Source organism: Phaethon aethereus (assembly GCF_964289735.1).
Source record: "Phaethon aethereus genome assembly, chromosome: 4".
Classification (NCBI taxonomy): domain Eukaryota; kingdom Metazoa; phylum Chordata; class Aves; order Phaethontiformes; family Phaethontidae; genus Phaethon; species Phaethon aethereus.
Genome location: NC_138578.1, coordinates 16,068,986 through 16,091,696, shown reverse-complemented (window position 1 = coordinate 16,091,696; position 22,711 = coordinate 16,068,986). Strand labels below are relative to the sequence as shown.

The window sequence follows — 22,711 nt, the reverse complement described above, 5'->3', positions numbered from 1 at the left end:
GAAAAAAGACAGCAAACTTCCAGTGCATGCATTTCAGAGGGGTTAAAAATACAGTCACTCGTCTACCTGCTCTGCAGTTATAGCTTCATTTAGTTTGTAAAATCTTCAGGATAGGAACCATGCTGAGGGAAGAAGATTGAGGGAGTGAAACACCAACCATGGTTTTGGAATGATTAGTGAATGTTTTCTATTAGGAAGTAGCTCATAAAACAGTAGGAATTTTAAAAATAAGTATTTGGACATTAAAGAATTCTGGATACCATAAGGCTGTTTTCAGTGAAAAGTCCTAGTAGCTAAAAAAGCAGGGTGGAATATTTGTATTTTGTAAACTATTCCCATAAAACCAGACACGAATGCCATGTTTAGGAAATAGTAAATGCTCATGTTACAATACTTTCACGGGACCATTTAGGTTGGGAGGGTCCTCTTGAGATCATCCAGTCCAACCTTACCGCTCAGACAGGGTCAGCTAGAGCAGGCTGTTTGGGCAACCTGTGCCAGTGTTTGACCATCCTAACAGTAAAAAATTGTTTTCTTGTGTTCAGATGAAATTTTCTGGGTTTTTGTTTTGTTTTTTTCTTTAATTTGTGCCCATTGCCTCTTATCCTGTCAGTGGGCACTGCTGAGAAGAGTCTCGTACCTTCAACTTCAACTCATCAGACATTTGTACAAATGGATAAGATCCCCCTCAAGCTTTCTCTTCTCCAGGCTAGACAGTCTCAGCTCTTTCAGCCTCTCCTCATATGACAGATGCTCCAGTCCCTTAATCATCTTTGTGGCCCTGTGCTGGATTTGCTCCAGTAAGTCCAGGTCTTTCTTGTACTGGGGAGCCCTGAAGGAGATGCAGCACTCCAGATGCAGCCTCATCAGCACCTCAGAGGTGCATGATCACCCTCCCTAGACCTCCTGGCAACAATCTTCCTAATGTTGGCCTTCTTGGCTATGAAGGTGTGTTGCTGGCCTTTGGTCAGCTTGTTGTCTACCAGGATCCCAAGGTACTTTTTGGCAAAGCTGCTTTCCAGCTGGTAGGCTCCCAGGATGTGCTGATGCCTGGGATTATTCCTCCATAGATGCAGGACTTTGCATTTCCCCTTTTGAATTTAATGAGATTCCTCTCTGCCCGCTTCTCCAGCCTGTCAAGGTAGTACTTCTGAAAGGTGGCACAACCATCTGCTGTTATCAGCCACTCCTTCCAGTTTTATATCATCTGCAAACTTGTTGAGGGTGCATCCCTTGGCTTTTTTGTGTGGAAATGTAAGCTGCTTCCCTCCAGGCATTACCTCTTCTCCCTTCTTCCTACTCACGAAATTTTGTGCTACTCTATTATTAGTCTACTTATGGACAAATAATTTGCATCTTACTGTAAACTACAAACTTGAAAACACTGGGTGGCCTTAGTGTTGCTGAAAAGCAGGGACTAGAAATGGTATTTTCATCAAACTGTGTCAGCAGGTGTTGAGGAGACTATACTTTATTCCTAGTATCTCAAAAGACAAATAACCTTTTCCTCTGTGCTGTTTGGTACTGTGGGGAAGTGCCAATGCAAGAAGATATTCCCTACAGGAGGCACTGGCCACATGACTTCATGCTCAGCAGGCAGCAGTGACAGCAGGCTGACTTGCAGCCCAAACCCTTCTGCCTGCCAGTAGGTGAGGGCTGATTAGGGAGGACATGCAGCATGGTGAAGCATAGCTGAATGCCATGTGAAATTCATCACACCAGGCAGGTGAAGTCTGCTAGAAGCTTGATCTCCACATACTCCTCCTCTCCATTGCCTTAATGAGTTTTGTTTCTTTGGGAACATAAGATCTCAGCACCACCATGTTTTCTTGTCTCCCAGTTGCCCTTTTATTTTCTTTAAGCTGTTAAGGTATTGCAAAGAGGGCGTAGTTGGCATCAGTACCGCTAATGTCCACTTCTGTGCCTGCCTTCCTCCTGCTGTATTTCTGGCAAGGCGCTATGTCAGGGAGAGAGATGAGTTTGGTAAATGCACAGTCCTAGATGGTAGATGAGCTCCTTGGGATCTTGCCAGTTCTTGGGATCCAGAGCAGTCTCAGTATTACTCTAGTGTTTTAACAGAAAACTAGCTAGTGAACTGAGAAACCAGAATTGATTTCCCCAAGGAATTTGCCACCTTGCTGGTGCAGCAGAGACTCTGCCTCTCAACGTATATGTAACAAGGTGTTTAGGAACTTAGACACACTTTCATTTAGCAAACAGCTGTGGCTTAAAATGTTGTTGCCTTGCTACTTAACTAAGCTGCAAGACTTCACACTGAAGCAGATGAGGAGGCCAAATGCATTTGGTTTTGCCAGTTTGGGGGTGGAAGCAGTTAGCTTCTCCAAGAAGATGGTAATGTCTTAAACCATGGCAGGTGTTTGCTACTGAGCATGTGCCTAAACCTTCGATTAACCAGTGACTAACAAAATGTTAAGTGGAAGCAAAATGACAGAGGGAGTGCTTTGGGTGTCACTCTGACTTAACCTAAACCATTCTTAGGATAGGGTAAAGTTATTGATTTCAATGCATTTAAATGGAGAATGGTGCAAAAAGATTAGGATTGGAGCGGATATTTATCCTTTTTTATTTCCATATTTGTAACTGTAATAGACCTGAGCTAAATGTTCCAGTCCCTAGTTGACTAAACAAATTCTTCTCATCAGTTCAGAAGTTGCTTAGTATTTTATGTTGTAAAATATTAATTTTATTTTTTCTGTATTTAATCTGTGCTGGCTAAGGTGTTGCTGGCTCAGATTTGGGGGAGAAATTCTGCATTTCAAGTATCTGTAGACTTAAGTCTAATAGTCATAGGCTCAAATGAGGGTGTGTGGTTTTTTGGGGGTTTTGGGGGAGGTTTTTTGTTTGTTTTGCAAATGTGCTTACAGAAAAGGGCTGTGAAGAGGTGCTATAGTGAATTACGGAATTGAAAAGCCAACTGTGCTTATGGTAAGGTAAGAATCACGAGACCTGGTAAATCTGAAGAACCGTCCCATAGCATTGGAGTAGCAACAAAAAGATGTGGACACTAATGTAGTCCCTCTTCAGACTGATGATGTATTTCTGGCCTGCAAAATCTAGGATTGCATATCAGGATGGGTTTAAGGCTAGCAGCTTGAAGTATTGATTATTTTTTTTTTAATTGAAATTAGGAGCTATATCACCTTTCCTCGGTAGTGTGCTATACTAACAGCTGAAAAATATAAACACCATGGTTCTTAAGAAGTATTAACATGTTAAATTTGCATTTCAACTAGAAGCATCTTGTGTTGAAATTATTACAAAATTATTATGGCTAGTTTGTTTGCCAGGATTTAGACAAGATTCTGAGAAAACTAGTTGTGGTTTAGCTAAGTGATGCAGGATATATTACACTCCTCCTTGATGCCTCTCCACTCTGAGGCTGCAAGATTGTAGTGGAATTCACGTGAGTCTTGGTCTTGAAGAACATTCCCGATTCAATACGCCCTCTGTTCACCAGCATGGCATAGGCAGCTAAATTGTTGGGAGAACGCTACCAGTGTTTTCAAGGGTTCCAAAAAGAGTTCTCGTCTAGGTTGCTGTGATAGTTCACAGTCAGTAAACTGTAATTTTCCTTTCATTTTAAGAAGGAAGATGTTAAAAACTTTGGGGAAGGAGAACTTGGTTGCCTTTTGCAGAAGCTAAAGCCTGTCTGTCCTTTAGGATCCACTGGTTATGCAACTCCACCTCCCACTTTGTAATTGTTTGTTATCTTTCCCAAGGAAACAACCATCAGATAGTAATGACCTCTGAACATTGTTTACTGGCCTTTGTGAAACTGGTTGGTGGCCAGTCACTAACTTGTCATTATTTATTATTATTACTACTACCACAAATCCATTAATGTTATTTGTTTATAGACCATTTGCAGACATGGATGATGGTATCCATGAGCACTTATCCTATGGATTTGTTCATCCCCTTGTGTTTGCCTCTTAAATGCTTTAGAGCAAAGAGAAGTTTGTAATCAAATCTTGTTTGCAGGATTGATTCATAGTTACTGCTGAGCGTAGAAATATTGACATAAATTAAAAAAAAGAGGAGTTTAGGCCATTGAGGATATCCCTTCAAGGGGTGTGGCAGAGAGAAGGTAATTTCAATGAAAAGCAGTGTGCCTCATATTAGATATTGAATGTACAGAGGCTATAGGCAAATATCTTCTCTGTTCAATAGGAAATTAATCTAAAGATGGGAGTACCATTAAAGAGAGCCCATGGACCCTCTTTAATAGCTCTCCTCTTATGCGCAGGGACACACAGCTGATCTGACCATCATTTTGGTAGGCTGTACTTTAAGCAGAGATGTCCTGATACCATGGATTGGTATGGGGCCCAAGAACTGGTTAAAATGGTCCCATTTTTCCACTCAGTACACTTTTTTAAAAAAAAAAAAAAAAATCTGAGACTGGGAACAGAACTGTTTAACATTTTAAAGAATAAAGCAAGGATGTCAGCCTACTTTTTGGTTTCTGTTTAGCAACATTTTCAAGTATTTGTTAAATTACATAAGATAGTTTGGATGCTAGACACCCTGCAAAGGTTTTAAGAATGTTAACATCATTTATTACTGTGTAAAATCTTATTTACTTGATTTGTTTCATTTTTACTTGAGTAAGTGAAGAAAATATTTACTTTGTTCAAAAGTGGTTTCTGAGGCTGAACTTAATTCATATGTGTAACTAGGTTTGGTGTTTGGAAGGTGCCATACAATCATTATTTATTAATAGTAGGACCTGCAGAAGCCATGCATTATTTATATTATGTTATCTGTGGAAGACTTGCAACTATTTTCCTGTGTTTAGACTAGAAATTTTCAAAAGTATGGTCAGCTGACTTCATTCTTTTTCCTACTATACCACCAAACATAAAATGGAATATTATTTTTAAAATGGCATCATGCCCTTAGTCATCTTCCTTAAACCAATATATAAAAGAATGTAAAGTTAGGACTGATGTATCTTCGATTTCAGTGTGATGGCTGGATACGATCTATTGATTAGGACAATATGTGGAGTAACACAATTAGCCAGGACAGATATGAAGAACCAAATTGTTGCCATATAGAGTATTTGAGTATTTCCAGGCATGGGATTAGAAACTCTTCAAAGCTATACACTATAAAGTTTCTCCCTGAGATAATTCATTCAACCATTGGGATTTCTTTCACTGCAGAACAGGCTTAAGGCTTGGCCCACTAAACTCTTAGGCAAACTGTTGGGATGTCTATCGAAGCCAAGGTCACCCTCAAAGAGATTTAGTGCTGCTCTATTGTCTTGCCAGTCCCCATGGCCCTTCAAAGAGCTGTGTTCCCGTAGTGTCTTTGCTGCAGCCACCTCAACTCCCCTAAAGGGGGTTTCAAATGATGGAGGAGGAAAAAAAAAAAAAACACCACACAGTGTATTGTAAATTAATGCTGACAATGTCAACATTAATTTATGTGAGAAATGCATGAGGAATAGAGGGTGGAAAGAGTGATGATGCAGAACACAGTATTTCTTACATCCCGTTCTCCTAGAGCACCCGAAGAAGGGCTGCCACAGAAGCGGTGGATCATAGCACAGAGCCAGCACTCTTTCCCTTTCCAAAATGGCTACTTCTTGGCCTCCTGCACAGATAGGATCATTTGGACAGACAGAAAGCTACTGCTCACAAAGCTGGCATAGTTCAACACAATTGCCATTAGAGTGTATTGAAAAAATAATTAAGAAGGGGTTAGCACTGCAACTCTTATTAGTGAACAAAGTTCTGTTGCTAGTCTCAGGCATGTCAAAATTGAGGTTTGTGAGCAGTAGTAAAGAATGCCTCTGATATTTTTGGTTATCATTACTAATGCTATACAGATCTCCAAAAACAGCATAATCTGGAGAACTGAAGGAAAAGACAGGACCTAAATATTCTGACTCTGGTACTCTTGATCATGAGTAAGTGTAAGGTAGCTGTTTGGATTAATCTCCAGCCCTGTTTCTGTCAGGTTCACACTTTTGTTTTTACTTCTGGATTAAAAATAAGTAAATCTCTCCATGAAAATGAAGTATTTTAGCTGTATTGTGAGATGGTAAACCAGCTGAAGTCAGGAGGAGTCTATTTTGTCTCAGTAGAAGTGTGCTTTGTACATGTGGTTTTCAAACTCAGAATTGCATATGCATGCTAATGAACCTGAGATTCTCATATATATAATCTTCTAAATCTTACTTAGGCTTTTTTTCTGTAGAAAATATAGCTGTGGCTGTAAAATGGGTACAATACTATTTAAAACCATTCTAACTTGAGGTGATTAAGAGTATAAATTGTTTAAAAGGTTGCAAAACTCTGGTTTGTGTTTTCCTAGACAGTTGTTTGTTTAAAAACCCACAAAAAAGTGTTTTGAAGTTAGGATTAAAAATGATGTGATAAAATGATGAGTCAGGTTGTCAAAAGCAAAAAAAAAAAATCTGACAGGTATACATTCTAGAATAATGCATTTTTAAATTATTTTTGTGACACCTGACTCATGATCTCAACTATGTATTCTGCCAAGTTCAAAGTTTCCTTACAGAAAGAGAGATCTATATGAAACAACGTGTTTCAAACAGTTTTACTTCAATTGTAGTAACAGGTTTTAGAGTTTAAATCATTAACAACCTCTGTGTGAACTTTTATCCGAATGACTGCAAGTCACAGAGACAACACTTCGTTTTCACGAAGTACCTTTTGTGCTTCAGTGAGACCCAATCCCTCTTCTATTCCCCCTCCCTTCATGTCTGTCTTTGAAGAAAGATGTGTGATTTGTGAAGTAATGAAAGTACGTATCAGTTAATGAAAACTGCTATCCGGGCTTCATAATGCACCCTTGGAATTGCTTCAGGATAAAGCTTCATATACCTGCATTATAGCGGGGGAAAAAAGTAAATTTCAGAGGTCCAGCTTGCCGTGTGCCCTGTAGGAGTGTCATGTAGCAGTTGAATCAACCATTAGGGGTGACCTAATCTCGATTTCCTCCCCCCGTCCCCACACAGACACACACACGCTCTTCTCGAGGAGTTGGGATTTTCATGCTGCTTGCATTCTCTCCACTTTTTAAAACCTGCACTAGAAATCGTCAGAACCTGATACTGGAAGAGCGTGTCCACATACTAACTTGCCCACCTTCCTGCCTTGCTTGTTTTGCACGCTTAATTTGGCACGGAGGGAGCTGTATCTAATCGCCCTCTCCCCCTTTACTAAAGTTCAGTGCCAATAAGCCCCTCCGGCCCCTCTGCTTTGTGGAGGAATAGCTGAGCACGTCCAAGAAATTCTGTGGGGCTGGCTTTGCACTGGTGCAGTTTTTCTTTCCTAACACAGGAGAACAAAACGTCTTAATTTAAAAAAAAAAAAAAAGGTGATTTTTGTTATTTTTGTTTCCCACCAGAAATGAGGGAATTGCAGTACGAATGGTCGAGACCCACAAATATTCCCCCCCCCCCTTTTTTTTTGGTGTGTGTTAAAGAGCGAATTAGCCGCGGATGCGGGACTGGGGCAGCGCATCCTCCCCCTGAACCCCGCCGGCGCGCAGCGGGGGAGCGGTGGCACCGTCCCCTTTGCTCTGCCCGGCCGCGCGCGCGTGTGTGTGTGTGTGCCCGCCCGCCGGGGTGTGTGTGTTGGGGGTGTGTGTGTCCCTGTCTGCCTCTCGCTGCCTGCCTGCTGCCCGCCTGCTGCCTGCCGCCCGCGGGCGAGCCGTGAGCGCCGCCGCCGCTGCCCTTTGATCCCGGCATTAGTGTTAGTTAGGGGCCGGGAGGCGCGCGGGGCGCAGCCCTCGGCACCGCCGCTCCAGCCCTCGCCCCGGCACGGCGCCCGCTCGCCCGCCGGGAGCGCGTCCCCGGCCGCTGAGGGATACTGCGACCGGGGACAAGCCAGGTGCACGACCGGGTTGGGGGGGGGGGGTGTAGAGAGGAAAAAGAAAGAGAGAGGGGGAGAGGGAGCCCTTCGCGGTGGCTCCGGGAAAACCGGCTTCAGCCCCCTTTCCCCCGGCGAAGAGGGAAAACCCGCCCCGGTTAGCAGCTCCCCCGGGGGCCCCGGCTTTGTGCCTGTCTGTGCCCCCCCCTCCCCCCCCGGTCTTATTTGATCTCCCGTTAAACCAAGGAGGAGAATGTGAAAAAAGGGGGAAAATGCCCAGGAGGAAGCAGGAGCAGCCCAAGCGCCTCTCTTCACGTAAGTGCCCCCTCTTTTTGCCATTTTCTCCTTCCTCCTCTCCCCGTCTCCTTCCCCTCTGCAGCCGCCTCCGTCGTTTCGTGCATTAGTTTAGGGTTACAGAGGTGAAACTGACAAAGACACAGCCCGGGTTATTCCTCTTTTAGGTCTGAGCTAAGGCAGCCATGTTGGTGATGAACAGCCTTGTGCCCTTTTAATTTTTCCTCTCTCTCTCCTTTCCCCCCTTCTTTCTTCGCGTCTCTCGCCCTTTCCTCCCTCTCCCTCCCCTCGCCCGTGATTGTGCATTTGTGCTGGGGGGGGGGGGCGGTGTGGGTTTCTCTTTGGGGGCCGGGGGGGGGGTGTCTGTTTTATTGGGGTGGGGAGGGGGGCTAGCACCGGAGGGGAGGGCGGCGAGAGGGGAAGCGGCTGCTGGCGTCTTGTGCGGAACCAGCCCAGAGGTCCGTCCTCGGCTAAAGGTTGCGGCGGGGCTGGGCGGCCCGGGAGCGGGGGGAGGCGAGCGGGGGCCGGCGGCGGCGGAGGCACCCCACACCGACCCCATGGCCGCCCCGGAGGGCGCCCGGGCCGGCGAGGGCGGGAGCGGTGGGGAGGCAGACCGTGGCAGGCGAGGTCCCTGCAGAGCAGGGAGAGACGGCGGCGGGCTCCGGGCTCCTCCTGGCCGCAGTGAAATGAAGGGTCAGGCGAGACTCGGGCTTCGGCGGCGCTGCCCCAGGCGAGAGCAGCAGAGCACAGGGCTAAAGTGCGTCCTGATCCCCCGCCTGGGGCGCCCCGTGCGCGCACACACACACACACATCCCCTGACACAGCTCACCCTGCCCTGCTCCTTCTCGCTCCCTCTCCCCTCCCCGCCTATTTTCTCCCCTCTTTGCAAAACAGTTAACTTTTCTCCCGCTCGCTTCCCCCCCACCCCCTCACCCCCCTTGTATTAGTCGCTCGGCAGCTATGGAGAAGGGAGGCGGCGGGGAGGGGAAGGGACCTAAAAATACCCTGCCCCTGCTTGGCCCCGGGGTTGGTTTAAGGCGAGCGGGGGGTGGGGTGGTGGGGTCATTTGTCTGCCTCCGGCGCATCCGCGGAGAGCGTGCCCGCCGCCCCTCTGCGCCGGGCTCGGGCTGAGCCGCCGCTGCCGGATCCGGGCTCGGTCACCGGGAGTTCACCGGGGCGGCCCCGGCCCCTGCTCGGGGGGCGCCGCTGCGGGTGGAGCGCGGCGCGGCCCCCCCGCCTCTGTGCGGGCGAAGGGGCAGGGGCAGCGGCCCCCACCCCTCCAGCACCGGCACACGGGCCGGGGCGGCATTGGCAGCCCCGCAAATATTTCACTCTCCTGCTCCTTTCCGCCGGAGTCGAGGGCTTGAGTTGTGGGGTTTGCTTGGGGTTTGTTTTTTTTTTTTTTTATGTTTTGGGGTTTGTTGGTTTAATTTTCCTCCTCCCTCCCCCTCCTCTCGCCATTTGCCCCCGCGCAGCCCTCTCGCGATCCGCCCGCTGGAACAGCCGCGCCGGCAGCAGAGCGGCGGCCGGGGCGGCCGCCACGGGGGAGGCGGCGGGAGCGCGGCGGCCGCCTCCGCAGCGCCCCGGCCGCGGCGGGCGGGGGCAGGGGCCAAGCCCGGGCGCACAGGCCCTTGCGCGCCCCTGGAGGGGCGTTTCGGGCCGGGGGCGGGGGGGCGAGCGCCGCCGCCCCGGTTTGGGCAGAAGCCCTGCGGGAAGAGGGGAGGCGAAAAGCGACTCCCGGGGCGGGAGGAGGCGGCGGGGCGGGCGCTGACCTTGCCCTCGCCCCCGCCCCGGTGCGGCTGCCCTCCGCCTGCCTCTCGGGCTGACATCAAACCTGGGCTCCATTTTAGCTCGCTCGGGCGTGCCGCTCCTGTGCGCGGCGGCGGCGGGGACTCGGCTCCGGCGCCGGGCCCTCGCCTGCCCCTGCCGCCGGGCTGCGCCTGAGGCTCCCCCCGGCCCCGACCTCCTGACCGCCCGCGCCGGGGGAAGTCACGGCTTTTTCTGGGCTGGGGAACAATTGCCTTCATTGTGCAAATCGAGTTGTGCCTGTGTTATTTGGTTGGGTGTTTTTTTTTGTTTGGTGTTTTTTGTTTTTTTTTTAAATGCACGGCCTAATTTGCAGTTCTTTGGGATTAATTTTTTAGTGCCATTCATGGGAGTTTTTTTCCTGATGTGTGAAACACGCACATGCTCTGTCCCACATGAATGCTGTGGGACATCCCAAAAATGGGATTTATTTTAATTTATTTCACAACTAGATAGCATTGGGTTAAAAACTATTATTTGACAACAGCAACAACAATAATAATAATATATTAGATAATTGAGGAAGAATTGCAGGTATACTGAATTGCAGGAATAGCCTGCACTCCTGCAGATTAAGAAAAATGCCTTGGAATCCATTGCGTTCAGTCTGCAAATGCTATAAATAGTGATTTATTCTTTTTTAGCAACATATTGCTTTAATGGGTACTCAGTGTAAAATACATTTTTATTCTACAATTTCAGCTGCTTTTAGCAATACATTCCTTAGAGGAACAGTGTGTGTGTTTCATTTTGAAGTATTAATGTAGAAGACAGGTAATGCAGAAGAATGTAAAGTGCACCATGCATATCTAGAAAGAGTACAGCTAATGCTGTATTCAACCTAACTCTGCCCCATTGTGGGTATCAAACTATGATTCACTCTTGTGTTACGTTACATGTTGCTGCTGGCGCATGAATCCTCTCCAGTGCACCTAAATGGTGTAGTGTCTTACTGAACTTCTCTGTGATATTTTGGATTCTGTTGCAATTGTTTGGGAAATACATAGTAAGATGTTGATACAGAGAATAATCTACCAGTGCTACAGTGTAACTGAGCAAATGTAACATAGTCTGGCAAGTCCTGTGGACAGTAGTATAGCTTAGATAGGAACCTGTGTTCTCAGGACCCCTAGGCCTCAATTAATTTCTTATAAATTGTTACATACCCTAAAATGCACCCGAAGAATGCTGTCACGCAGCTTGAAGTGACGGTATGCAGCTGCTGCTGACCGGGACCTTGATTTTATACTTGTGTCCATTGATTTCATTGGACAGCCCGTGTGTAAATGGAGAGGTAATTTCCCAAGAGAAGACTGTCCTGCCAAAACGCATGCTATGGTGAAGGAGTTCTCTGTACAAGAGTTTGCTAGAGATGTACCAGGCTGTTGCAACAATTTAAATTAGTTTCAAGGGAGTTGCTAGATACTGGTGCTTCAGTTTTGAAGGAAAAAAAGGATTGTTATTACTAGATGCAATAATACTGTGTTTTGGTGGCATCTGCTTACCAGGGCAAAGTTAAGGTTGTGCCTCCAGTCATTGGAGTTGTTTACAGCTAATTTAGTTTGGAAGGGTCCTTTGAAGGTCGCCTGGCCTAACCCCCTGCTCAAAGCAGGATGAACCTCAGGGTTCATTCAGGTGGATGGGCCCTTTGAGACTCGAATATTAATGTGTATTGTAATGGAGTTTCTGTGTGTAAGGAAGTCAGGTTTTGGTAACTGCTTGGTGACTAAATACTGTGGCAGTGTAGACTCAATTTGCAATGACAGAGTTAGGTCCATAAGTCAAAAATTTTCCCAGTGCACGTGTGTCTTACAATTACTTTTGGATGTCACTAACCCAGTGAAGTCCAAGTCAATTCATTTTCACTGGAATGCTTAAAGGAATTTTGCTCGTTCCTTAGCGTGTCTGTTATGGCTTTTCCCCCCCCCCCCCCTTCAGCTACTTCAGCACTTAGGTGGTTTTTTTCCTCATCTATACAATTAGCACCAGAATCTTTAAAAATGTATGTATAAATACAATTTTTATAAAAAACTGTTTTTCTTCTCCTTGTTGCATTATTTTCCATTCTACCTCACACTGTTGTTTTCTGAGAATTCCTGAAAGTCTTGTTTCCTCTGAACTGCACAAATGTGACTTGGAAGAGTTCAGCCTGAAAAGTAAAAGTTTTGGGAAGTTTTGAGGTACTCGAGTAAATGTTTAAGATTTAGACCGCTACATTGCCTTAAGTGTAGCAATCGATACTCCTTGGGTTTTGATTCTGTCTCAGAGGCTTATAAGCAATGCAGTTTGTGAATGAATTCCACAATACCATTTATACAAAGCTTGCATTTGTTATACAGTGTCGGGCAGAATTAGATGCTACATTGAAAAGTCTGAACTACTACTGCTTTCTGAAGAATGTGTTTAATGTAGGACAAACTGCAGTGGTATTTTCTGTTGGATTTATTTTGTTAAGAAGATACAGAACTGATACAATATTAGTTTCAATATCAAAAGCTAGATATGTGATAATGAGAGGGTATACCTCTTCTTGCTTTCATGGTCAGGTATAGTGTTAGCTATTTCACATAGTATGTTGAAGTGTTCAGCTGTTTCCATACAGTAAAAAACACCCTTAAACTCTGTGAAGCTTTTTATTATATTGGTTTTTTATTGCTGGATTATATCCTCAGAGTGTAAAGAAAATACTGTCAAACAAGTAAATTAACAGTGATTTAGAGCTTCCTTCTTTTTATTTCTGCAGCTTGCTTCATTTGATACTTTCTGATAGCAAGAGAGGATGTGTTGGATGGGTTTTTCAAAAGACTTCCCAATGTCAGGAAAGCCTTTCAGCATTTGAGAGTTGCCTCCAAGACAAAAGGCTTTTGCCAGGAACAGGAATCTTTCTCTTTTAATAGAGTTTATTACCTTACTAGCAGACGTTGTGTGTACAAGGGGAAGCTTTTAACATATTTTCTATTTACTATTTTTAACCTCTTACCGCTGTAGGGGTCATGATATAGCTCATTGTCGACAAGAGGATCCATGTAGGGAAAATTATTATTCTTAGTATGATTAGGTTAATAATTTTATTGCTATCATCATGGTTGTCCTGGTGGTACTGTAATGCACCTCTCAAATGAACAGCAGCTTTTTGGTGGATGGAGTGGCAACCACATTAATCCACCTGAAAACACTGCTCTTATTTTTTCTATCTCATGATAGCAAAGTTGTCATAGACTTTTCAGAAATATCTTCTCCCTTTATGGGGATTCTTTCTGACATGTAAAGTATCTGTCTCTAAATTTGTATGCTTTTTTTTTTTTTCATTATACAAATTAAGTCATTTGTATAAAATCATTCAATGATCAATGTCTAAAGCCATTCAATGGTAGACTATGTCTTAGTGTTGTCTGATAGTACAAGATATGAATAAATCACACTGGAGTATAAATTGGACTGCCAAAGAGCCAGTGTTGTGCTCATTAAGCTATATGAGTCTTTAGGATCTTATGAATTAAATTTTAGAGGGGGCAAGGGTGCAAAAGACTATATAACAAACCGACAAACTTTTTAGTTGGCCAAACAGGAAAACTTGCAGGTAGGGCAGTGGAATGGGGAGTGTAAGAACATGCAGACAGAATGCATTTTTAATTTTAAATTTTAAAATGGATGAAAAAAGAGTATGACTTAATCTTTGTAACAGTGATTGTTGTCTTTTTCATATGTAAGAAGGCAGGAGTAGGAGGAATTAAGTTTAGAAAAAAAAGAAGAAGAGCCAGGAGGAGCTGGCTGTTCAAAGTGAAGTATTAGTAATTTCCTATAATTTAATCAGACGAGATCCCAGAGCAAGATAATGAGAGCATGACCTACAAAAGAGGACTTTTTGGAAGTTAAAAGGGTTTCTAACATGAAGCTTCATGAGGCATGTGATTTGTCATGAAGCACAGCATAGAGGACTCTTTTCTTTCACATTGCAAGGAAATCATAATATAGATGTTATTTCTATATTATGGGAGAGCTAATATGGCTTATGCCTGGCATCCTTCTACTGTTACAGCTACTAAACTACTCTAGAATCATGCCTGAAGAGTGTATCTTCTAGATAACATTTTGTCCTGGTGTCTGGTATATAATTTTTTTGTTGCCTAGTTTGCCATTTGCGGTACATGATTTGTATGATTTATGATTACATATACAAAACCCTTCAGGATGTACAGAGGCTAAAGTATCATGTGTTTTACAAAAATAATAATATGCCAAAAATCTGGACTGCAAAGCAGCTAGCAGTATGTAATAGAATCCAGTTTTCAAGGGGGTAGGGAAAATTCTCTTCCTCTCTCGTTCAGCCCCCCAAAGTAAAACTTTTTATTCCACTTTAAAAAAATGTTTTCTATGAAGAATAATAAATTATATGGGCTGATATGGGCATGAAGAATAAGAAAATTGTGTTGGGCTGGAGGGAAAAAAACCCAAACAACTCAAAAAGGTGGATAATATACCTTTCCCCAAGGATTTTCTTTTTTTTTAAATGTAGTTAAATAATAAAACTCAGACTTGACCCATGCTTCAGTTGAAAGGATGCATGCTACAGGGTACAGTCAGTATTGGTTCTGCACATATAGGCTGCATTGTGGCCACTTTAATGAAGGATTCACTAACATGTATCCATAAGCTCACATGAGAGCTTGTCTTAATTTTTCTTTTTTACAGACTAACTTAGAGTCACAATTATGGAAGCATTATGCTCCCAAAAACATTTTCTCTTTTCCTTGCATACCTTCAGTAGCATTTACAGGCCGATACCCTTTTTGTTCTGGACTCCAAAGATTTTGAGTGCTTAGTCTGAACCTCTCTGCTTAGTAGTTAGCTCTATTCCTTAAAGGTTCTCCTGCCTTTCAAAGAATTTCCTGCTTTACACTGAGTAGTAGAATCCCAAGTTAAGCCTAAGACTTAAGACAAGCCTGTTTTGTTTTGCAGGTTAAGAATTCACACACAGAGCCCAAGTTTGATTAATTTAGAATCATGAAAGAGTTATGGGGGATTTTTTTGAGAAACATGCAGTAAGGAGAGAAAAACCAGGCTCAATAAATAGTCCTTTCCCTTGCTTTTCTTGGAACGTAGGTGGTAGGGATGGAAGCTGGGGGGAAAGAATGACTAGTGCTGATAGTACAGTAGACCAAAAGAGAGAAGTTTTTATGCAAGACTGATGATTTAGCTGCTGTTTAGCAGAAATGATGTTAAAAATGAAAGGATTACCGCATGGTAGAGGTCTTGAATGAGTGGTTTAATAAGCAGTTTCAGAAAGCAAACTTAGGTTCCAAACATCTGCACTGTTTGGTTTCTTTTATTTGGGATGCTCTATCACTAGCGTAGAAATAAAATTTTTGAAGCAACTCAAAGCAAGCTAGTGTCATCATCCCTTTGAATTCTGCGTGGTCCTACCTCTGGGGATTCCCTTCCTCAAGAAGGGTTTATAGCTCTGCTGGCCCTCATCTGGGGTTTGCTGCTTGGATGTTTTTCCTCTATTACAGGGCTTTCTATGCAGGTACAAAGAATTCTTCCCTGCATGATCTTAGATTTTATCTGAAAGTTTCTGTAAGGCAGAAGATTTGGCACAAGCTAGCTTTAAAATTACAACTTCCTGTTTTAAGTGAATGGACACATCCTGGATCTTGGTGCCTGTTAGAATTTGTAAGATGCCCTATCAGGGCAAAAATGAGGATTCCGGTGAATTCTTTCAAATAAATGGCAAATAACTTTTAGAAAAATGCATTAAAAGAACTGATGGCTTTAACGGGTGTATTAGCATAATGAGTGATCCCCACGTGTGACTTTATGAATGAACAAAAATTTTTTGCAAGCTACTTCTAGACTTTGGTTTGACTTGCATAGTAGTACAAATAATTACTCATCTCAAAAAATCCCAAACCTCTCAAACATTAAAATAAGAACAGGTCTACCACACCTAAGTGATCAAGCAGTGAAAAGTAGGTAAGGAACAGAGAGGGTGGTAGGCCAGTGGGTGTAGATAGCAGCTGGTGGTGTAGCTGTTCGTGTTTGCTTGCTTTCCTGAAGCACAGCCAGTCTTTCCCCTTATAGACCACTATGCGAAATCTAGATCTGGCAACTAGTGACTGAGGACCCATTTATTTATCTGTGTTTGGAGCAGAACTTCCCCTTACCTCCCTCTGTATTTCTAGCGCTTTGAGCCCTTCTCAGGCACCAGTGTAAGCATAACAGCCTAGAGCTGCTCTAATTTCTGCTGCCCCTAGGCTGTCACCCTGCTCCTTGCTCTGGAAAGGAAGGGCTGACATAATCCTTTTGTCTATTCTGTGTTGCTAAAGGGAGTTCTTTGCACAGTGAATAACTCTGAAGGGGGCTCTTCTGCCCACCTTGAGGTACTTTTACATTGCCCATAAGGTCTAAATAGACTTCACCATAATTGTTTATATTGTCTTGCTGCACAGTGCTGTGCCACATTGACATAACAAAGCAAGCTCTAAATATGCTACCTTGTGTACAGGAGGCAGTTATCACAGCAGTCTACCCCGGTTAATTCAGCTATAATACTTGTGGGTATACTCAAGCTGGCGCAGATATCACTACATAGCACTGCGTTACTTAGTATAGACATACTCTTGTGAGAATCGGAGTTTTTGTCTTTGAAAGCATTTACTGGCCTGCATAAAAAGTGTTGGTAAAGCCCACAGAGTTTTCGGCCAAGAAATGCACTGTGAAAAAAATAAAATCCAGTCCCACTGCCATTGGCACACTTGTTTGTTTGTTCAGCATAAAAGCCAGCAATGGGATGCACATGAACATGAAATTTACCCTTTGCTTCTAGCTATTCCTCTGCATCTGAATTTTAGGTGAATTTTTAGGTAGAATGTAGAAATGGGTTGCAGCCATTTATGCTGTGTCTGTGCCCTAAGTAGTCACAGCACTAATTTCTTGTACCAGGAGCTTGGCACAGGATCCTCAGTCTCTTTAATAACATAAGGTTTGAGGAATGTCCACTTTTTATTCAGTGCTTGCACATTAATTTTGTGACCTCTGACTTTTCTTAAGGTTGAATGCTGAGGCAGTGTCTTAAACAGTGTGTCTAGGAGTGAGGAGAGCCTATTCCACATGGAAAGGTCTGTTTCTGTATGTTCGCCTACCACTACGAGTAGCTTCCTAATCCTCTCTTATTTGGCTTTGCTTGTTAACCCCAAGCAATCCTCTCAGGGACAGAGAAAGCAGCTGTCTTTGCTAGCAAACACAGCACGACAAAACAAACACTTCTTGAAGCTTCCCTTAGATACGTTACCATAATATCATCTTTGTGGGAGGAATTGGAAACACAGAGAATATAATTTGCCACGTTTTAATCTGACTTTGGGAGAGAGGAAAAAAATTATAGGGAACTAGATTCCTGTGACACTTACAGGAAGGAATAATTTCAGTATCTGAAACCTAAACCTTTTGTTTCTGAACCAGATGGAAAGCTAATGTGCATAAAGCACCTCAGGTGAGTAATGGGGCAGAGTAAAATGGTAAATCAGGAGCACATTATTTACCAAAAATAGAGCAGAAGAAGCTGCATATAGCAAAAATAAATAGAAACTAGTCAAAAACAAAGGAGATCTTTGTTAAAGCAGGTACGCTGGTGTGATGTCACTTGCTATGGTTGAATATTGCGATACATACGGTTTTTGAGCTCCTGCCTTCACTTTTTGACTCCTTGATAGAGGTTGTAAACACATTAGGGATAATTAAAGGCAGTGTAGCAGCTTGATCTGAGGCTTCCCATGTTTTGTTTATTGCAGCCTCCATATTAAGGTGAGATAGGGATTTCTGGCTGATTTTGTTGTTTCTTTTACTTTATTGATCATTAGAACAATCTTCATAAATGTGTTCTAAAGCAACAGTTCCATATATTTTAAAAGTCTTTTTCTAGGAGTCAGTGTTTTGAGTGGTTAGTGTGGGGTTTTCTCTTTCTGTATTTTAATAAACAGGAAAGAAAGTTCACAGTATTTGCTGTCACTACCTTTCCAACTTCAATATTTAGAATAATTTAAGATGACTTCACTGAGTTCCACTTAACATTATTTTAAAATGTTTATTATCAGCAATGGGCCAGCTTTCTGATATCCCTTGTGCTACTAGGGTGATGTAAATGTTATGGAAGTTGCCTTGGCCTTCCCAGATGGGGATTCTCATTGCATAGGGGTGTTCCTAGGAGAGAAATAACACTCTTGTTACATGTATCTTCGTATCACTGCAACTTAGAAGAGGCTGTGAATCAGAGATGAAGCCACAACTGGAACACACTCACATCTGCTTATTGCTAGTTAACAGCCATTTCCAGCTGCTGTTGATAAGCCAGTCTCCAGGCTGAGTCTAGGTTAGAAAACACAAGGGAGAATCAAAGCACTGTAAAGGCTCATGCTGTGTTCCTCCTTTGCCAAATACTCACATGTCACAGGAGAGAACCTAGCCCTATGTGTAAACAGAAGTGAAGTGTCTGGATTATTGAATATGTAGCGGTAGCGATTCTTCCCAATCGAGTGGAATGAATTGCTTTTGCCAGAATGCCACTGGAGCCGTTGGGAAGTTGGGATGTCTTACTCATGCTCAGAGAAGGAAATAATGAGCTGACCAAAAAGTTAAAGTAAGCATGGGTCAGAATGTACATCATATCATCAAGACAGGCAAATGCAACCACTTCTTTGACAGTTTTTTCAAACTCCAGTATGTCCTTTGTAGGAAGAGCAGCCAGCCTGCCTTCTGCAGCAATAAAGACACAGAGAGATAGAGGCTGTATTCTTCTTCTTTCCTTAGAAGCCAGCTGGGTTAACTTTGTGCTCAGGAGATGAAAACCTCCCTTTAGCAAGTGAGAGTTTTTCTCTTGCTGTTTTACTGGTGCTCTAAGTTATAACTATGTTCCTTGGAACAGTTTTTGGTTCCAAGAGTTCTAGACTGCAGTGACAGAGCTGTTGGGGTTGTATGATGTTTATGGGGATGTCTGGAGGCTCAGCAGGACAGTTTACAGACATGAAATTTCCAGCTTTTGTGAGCTCTTGTTTTTTCTTTTTTTCCTGTGGTTCAACAGGAAGTGCTCTTCAGAGATTCTTCACACCTATTGGGAGAGCTTCACAGACAGCTTGCTTTTTTTTTTCCTTCAGCTTTAGTCCTTGTGTGGCACTACTACACTGAGGACTAGTTTCCTTCCTTTTTCTCTTTCTCCAAAACCACTTGTGTTATAATCACTGCTTTTATCACTGGTAATTCTTCTCTTTTTTCACCTTTTGACATTCAATATTTATGGCAAGTTTTCTAGACCAGCTGGAGAAGATTGGTTAGGAAAGTAGAAAAATATCCATTTTTCATTTTAGTAATATCACTACTTTATCAGTGTCACTCCCTGAAGACTACTGGCAGTTTCAGTAGTTAATAGAATGAGGAGTTATTTGGAAATGGTTCAAGAGAAGACACAGCATGCCTTTAATCCATTGGAGAGAAGAGGAAAAGTGAAGGTTGCCATTTGTATTATCCCCAACATTGTTGGCCTGGCTTGGGAAATTAGAGTCGGTAGTCATGGAGAAAGCAGTTCAGAAACACCATGTTCTTCTGTAGGACTTATGATGACTCTTTCAGCTGAGTGTCTCCTGGTCTTCTGTCAGAAAGTGCTCTCAAGGATTACCTTGTGCATGAGAGAGATGAGGAAATATTGTTCCCTTCTCCCTTGTTTTTGTGTAGGAGTACAAGCCAGGGAGTCAGCCTGCTGTCCCAGGCGCTTGTGACCCAAGAAAAAGATAGTTTCAGCCTGAGAGTGCCTGTATTCTAATCAGATGTCCTGTAGGAAAGATGCACTTTTGCAGTTTCTTAAGGAAACTGAGGTAACAATAGTTGAGGCTGTGCATCTGTAGAGCAATTGTTCCTCAGAGGAACAGAGGGAAGTGGGGAAAAAGATGGAAAACATGCTCCTTGAAATGACTAGATATGTTCTGGATGCTGCTGTATGTTTTTACAGTGCTGCTGAAACCTGAAGAGCTTTCCTTAAGTATTGAAGCTATGCTGGACTTACATTAGTCTGTCCCTGTACAAACCGTGGTGGGAGTTCTCCACTTTTCCGTTCCAAAATTTGACTATGCCTGTGAAGAGATGCAAAACCAGAAACCAGATCTATTGCACAGTCCTTTGTATTTAATGACTTCTATGTGTAGAGGAAGAAGGATGATCAGTCATTATCCTTTTGGTTTCAGCTTCTGTGTCAGTAGTCAGGTATTTTTTGTTCTCCTTTTCTGGAAATCTCTTGGTATTACCAGTGAGAAAGGAAGTATGGAAAGGGGAATTTTACGTGAGATCATGTGCATCTGCCTTGCTGTAAATTTAGTATTCCATTTTGAGCCCCAATGAGCTCACTGGCAAGGGTGGTGGCCTTCTGGGGTTTTCCCATGCTCTCCTGGCACCTGTGAGGACTGGATTGTTCTTTAGATTCCCACCAGGGGCACTAAAGCATCTCTGTCTTGAATGTGAAGTCAGGAAACTGCAGTGCTTCAGTAGTATTTGCTTGTCTTTTGCCTTCCTCTGTATGTTAATGATTTTTTCGTATTTTACAGGGGTGCAGGGAGTGTGTGGCTTGGGGAGGAAGATGGTTTGAACTTCACAGGAGGAGCTGAGGGGCAACTGGGAATTTTGTGTATACGCACAGCTATGCAGGGGCTATCAGCTCTTGCTGTGGCGTTCAGGTGGGCTGAGAGGGCACTGAGGGTCATGCACAGAGCAAGAGTAAATGTGGAGACAGAGGCCTCAAATAATGATGACAGCAAGGGAGCTTTATTTTCTGGAGATACCGTTTTGGTGTATATAGACCTTTTTAAAATAATGCCTCTTGTAATCTTGTTTATAGCAATTAAGGATTTGCTAGTAATCTAAATAGTTGGTTTTGGCAATGTACAGATCATCTTCTCGTAGGTACTGGTGCTGGTAATGTAAGGATGAAAACATTTACTCAAGAATAAAAGTCAAGGAAGCAGGTAATTGACCGGTTTATCAACCTTAGCAGACAATTTTTTCTGATACATCATGGTAGCTATGGTAAATTTACTCTGGATTGCTTAAGGGCATGATCCTATATGGTGTGTACAACACATGAGGGCAACTCCTTGAAATGAATGGGTGAAGGAGCAGGTAATCAGCCAGTGTGGTTTTGGTGCCTCAATTAGCCTTTTGGTCAATGGTTTGTCCCATAGGAAAGTTTGGAATTGCCCTGCACAGCACAGCTTGGAGCATAGGTGATTTGTGTCTTTTTCCTGGAGCTTTTAGATCAATTTTAGTCTTTCAGGTAATGTGAGAACTTTTTGTAAACTTATGGTCATTCCCAGGCCATAATGCTAAATTGCAATTGTGATCAGGGAGTTATTTATTTTCATTGCAAATTGCTTGTATGCAACAAAGTGGCATGTTTGAACACTTTGCTCACTTTAGTCAGCCCCTTCTGCCAGCCGAATTGACTCTTGCAACTTCTCATCTGCTTCCTTTCCAACTGTACGGGTGACTAAAATCATGTTGCTGTGGTGACCCTGTCAGTTTTAACTGACTAGCCACACTAAAATGAGTTGCAAGTATTGAGGGTAAATCAGTGTTACAATAATGTGTAGCATAAACAGATCATTTTATTCTTGGCTGCTGTAAATTGTGAGGAACATGTGAGGATTCTTGTGCCTACTTTGTACTGTTGGGGTTGTGATTGTGCTGAGGCTTGCAGTGCATTTCAGGCAATGAAGATGCATTTTGTCACAGTAAAGAGTTGATACAGCTATCATTGCAGCTGGTTCTGGGGAGGTGGCAGGTCAGGCGCAGGCCTTAATTAAGATGCCTTCTTAGCTGATCAAAGGCACTGAGTAAGAGCAGGCAGTTTGTAGATGTAGCTCAAAACCAGGGAATACAGGTATTCAAAACAGAGTGGACCACCAATTTTATTTGCTACCAAGTTAAATGAAGATTAGAAAGCAAAGCCTTTTTGCACCCAGATCATACAAAATGTGGTAGAAGAAACTGTACTATTCATGCTTAATGCCTTCACTTTTGCTATGGAGGCTTCTTTTCTTGGGAAGTTCTCGCTACATAAAAGCACCGTTAAAGGTGCTTCTCCCAATTTTCTTCTGCTGTTTGCCAAAGCCTTGTGGATACCACTGACAGCCAAGAAGAATAAAATCACTGTAAAATGCCTTGAGCCATCCAGTCAGCAGATAGATTCTCTAAACCACGTCTTGTGCTTAGTCTTTGTCTTGGAGACTGATCATCACAGCACCAAAAAGCATTGTAAGGTATGCAGAAAGAAATTCTGCTGGTCTTACCTGAGCTGTTCAAGGCAGAGGCATACCTTTCTGAAAAGGAATAAATTTCCCTTATTTCTGAGCCTTTTATTCCAAGTCATAGGTCAAGTTTTTGTCTAGTTCCATGATCACTCCCATGTGCCCACCTCCTTTCTTGAAATCCATTACATTTTAAGGGATGAAAAGTTTAAAGAACTGAGGTTGCTATTCTGCTTTTTTCTTTTAGATATCTTAATAACATAGTGTGATCTTTCCATTTTCTCAAGCAGAATTGTCCAAGTGAATGGATCTTGTCTTCCATAACACCTAAACAGAACATGTGATGATAGATTGAGAGTGTTATTTCACTGCTTGAGCTCATAGTGATTGTCTAGTCTGACTATGGTTTTCCTTCCTTCTATGTCTCTTTCTTTTGTAGTCAGGGATAATTGCAGCCTG

General features: G+C 43.2%; 1 protein-coding gene across 1 annotated transcript in view; it reads left to right on the top strand.

Moving 5' to 3' along the window:
* Positions 1-8,140: 8,140 nt before the first annotated feature.
* The window catches only part of ZNF827 (zinc finger protein 827), a gene marked incomplete at both ends in the record, with an annotated part of 103,678 nt that continues 89,107 nt past the window's right edge, over positions 8,141-22,711 (top strand). The window contains one exon of the mRNA XM_081999258.1: positions 8,141-8,183. Within this exon, the coding sequence (XP_081855384.1) occupies positions 8,141-8,183 (43 nt within the window). The remainder of the gene's footprint in view (positions 8,184-22,711) is intronic.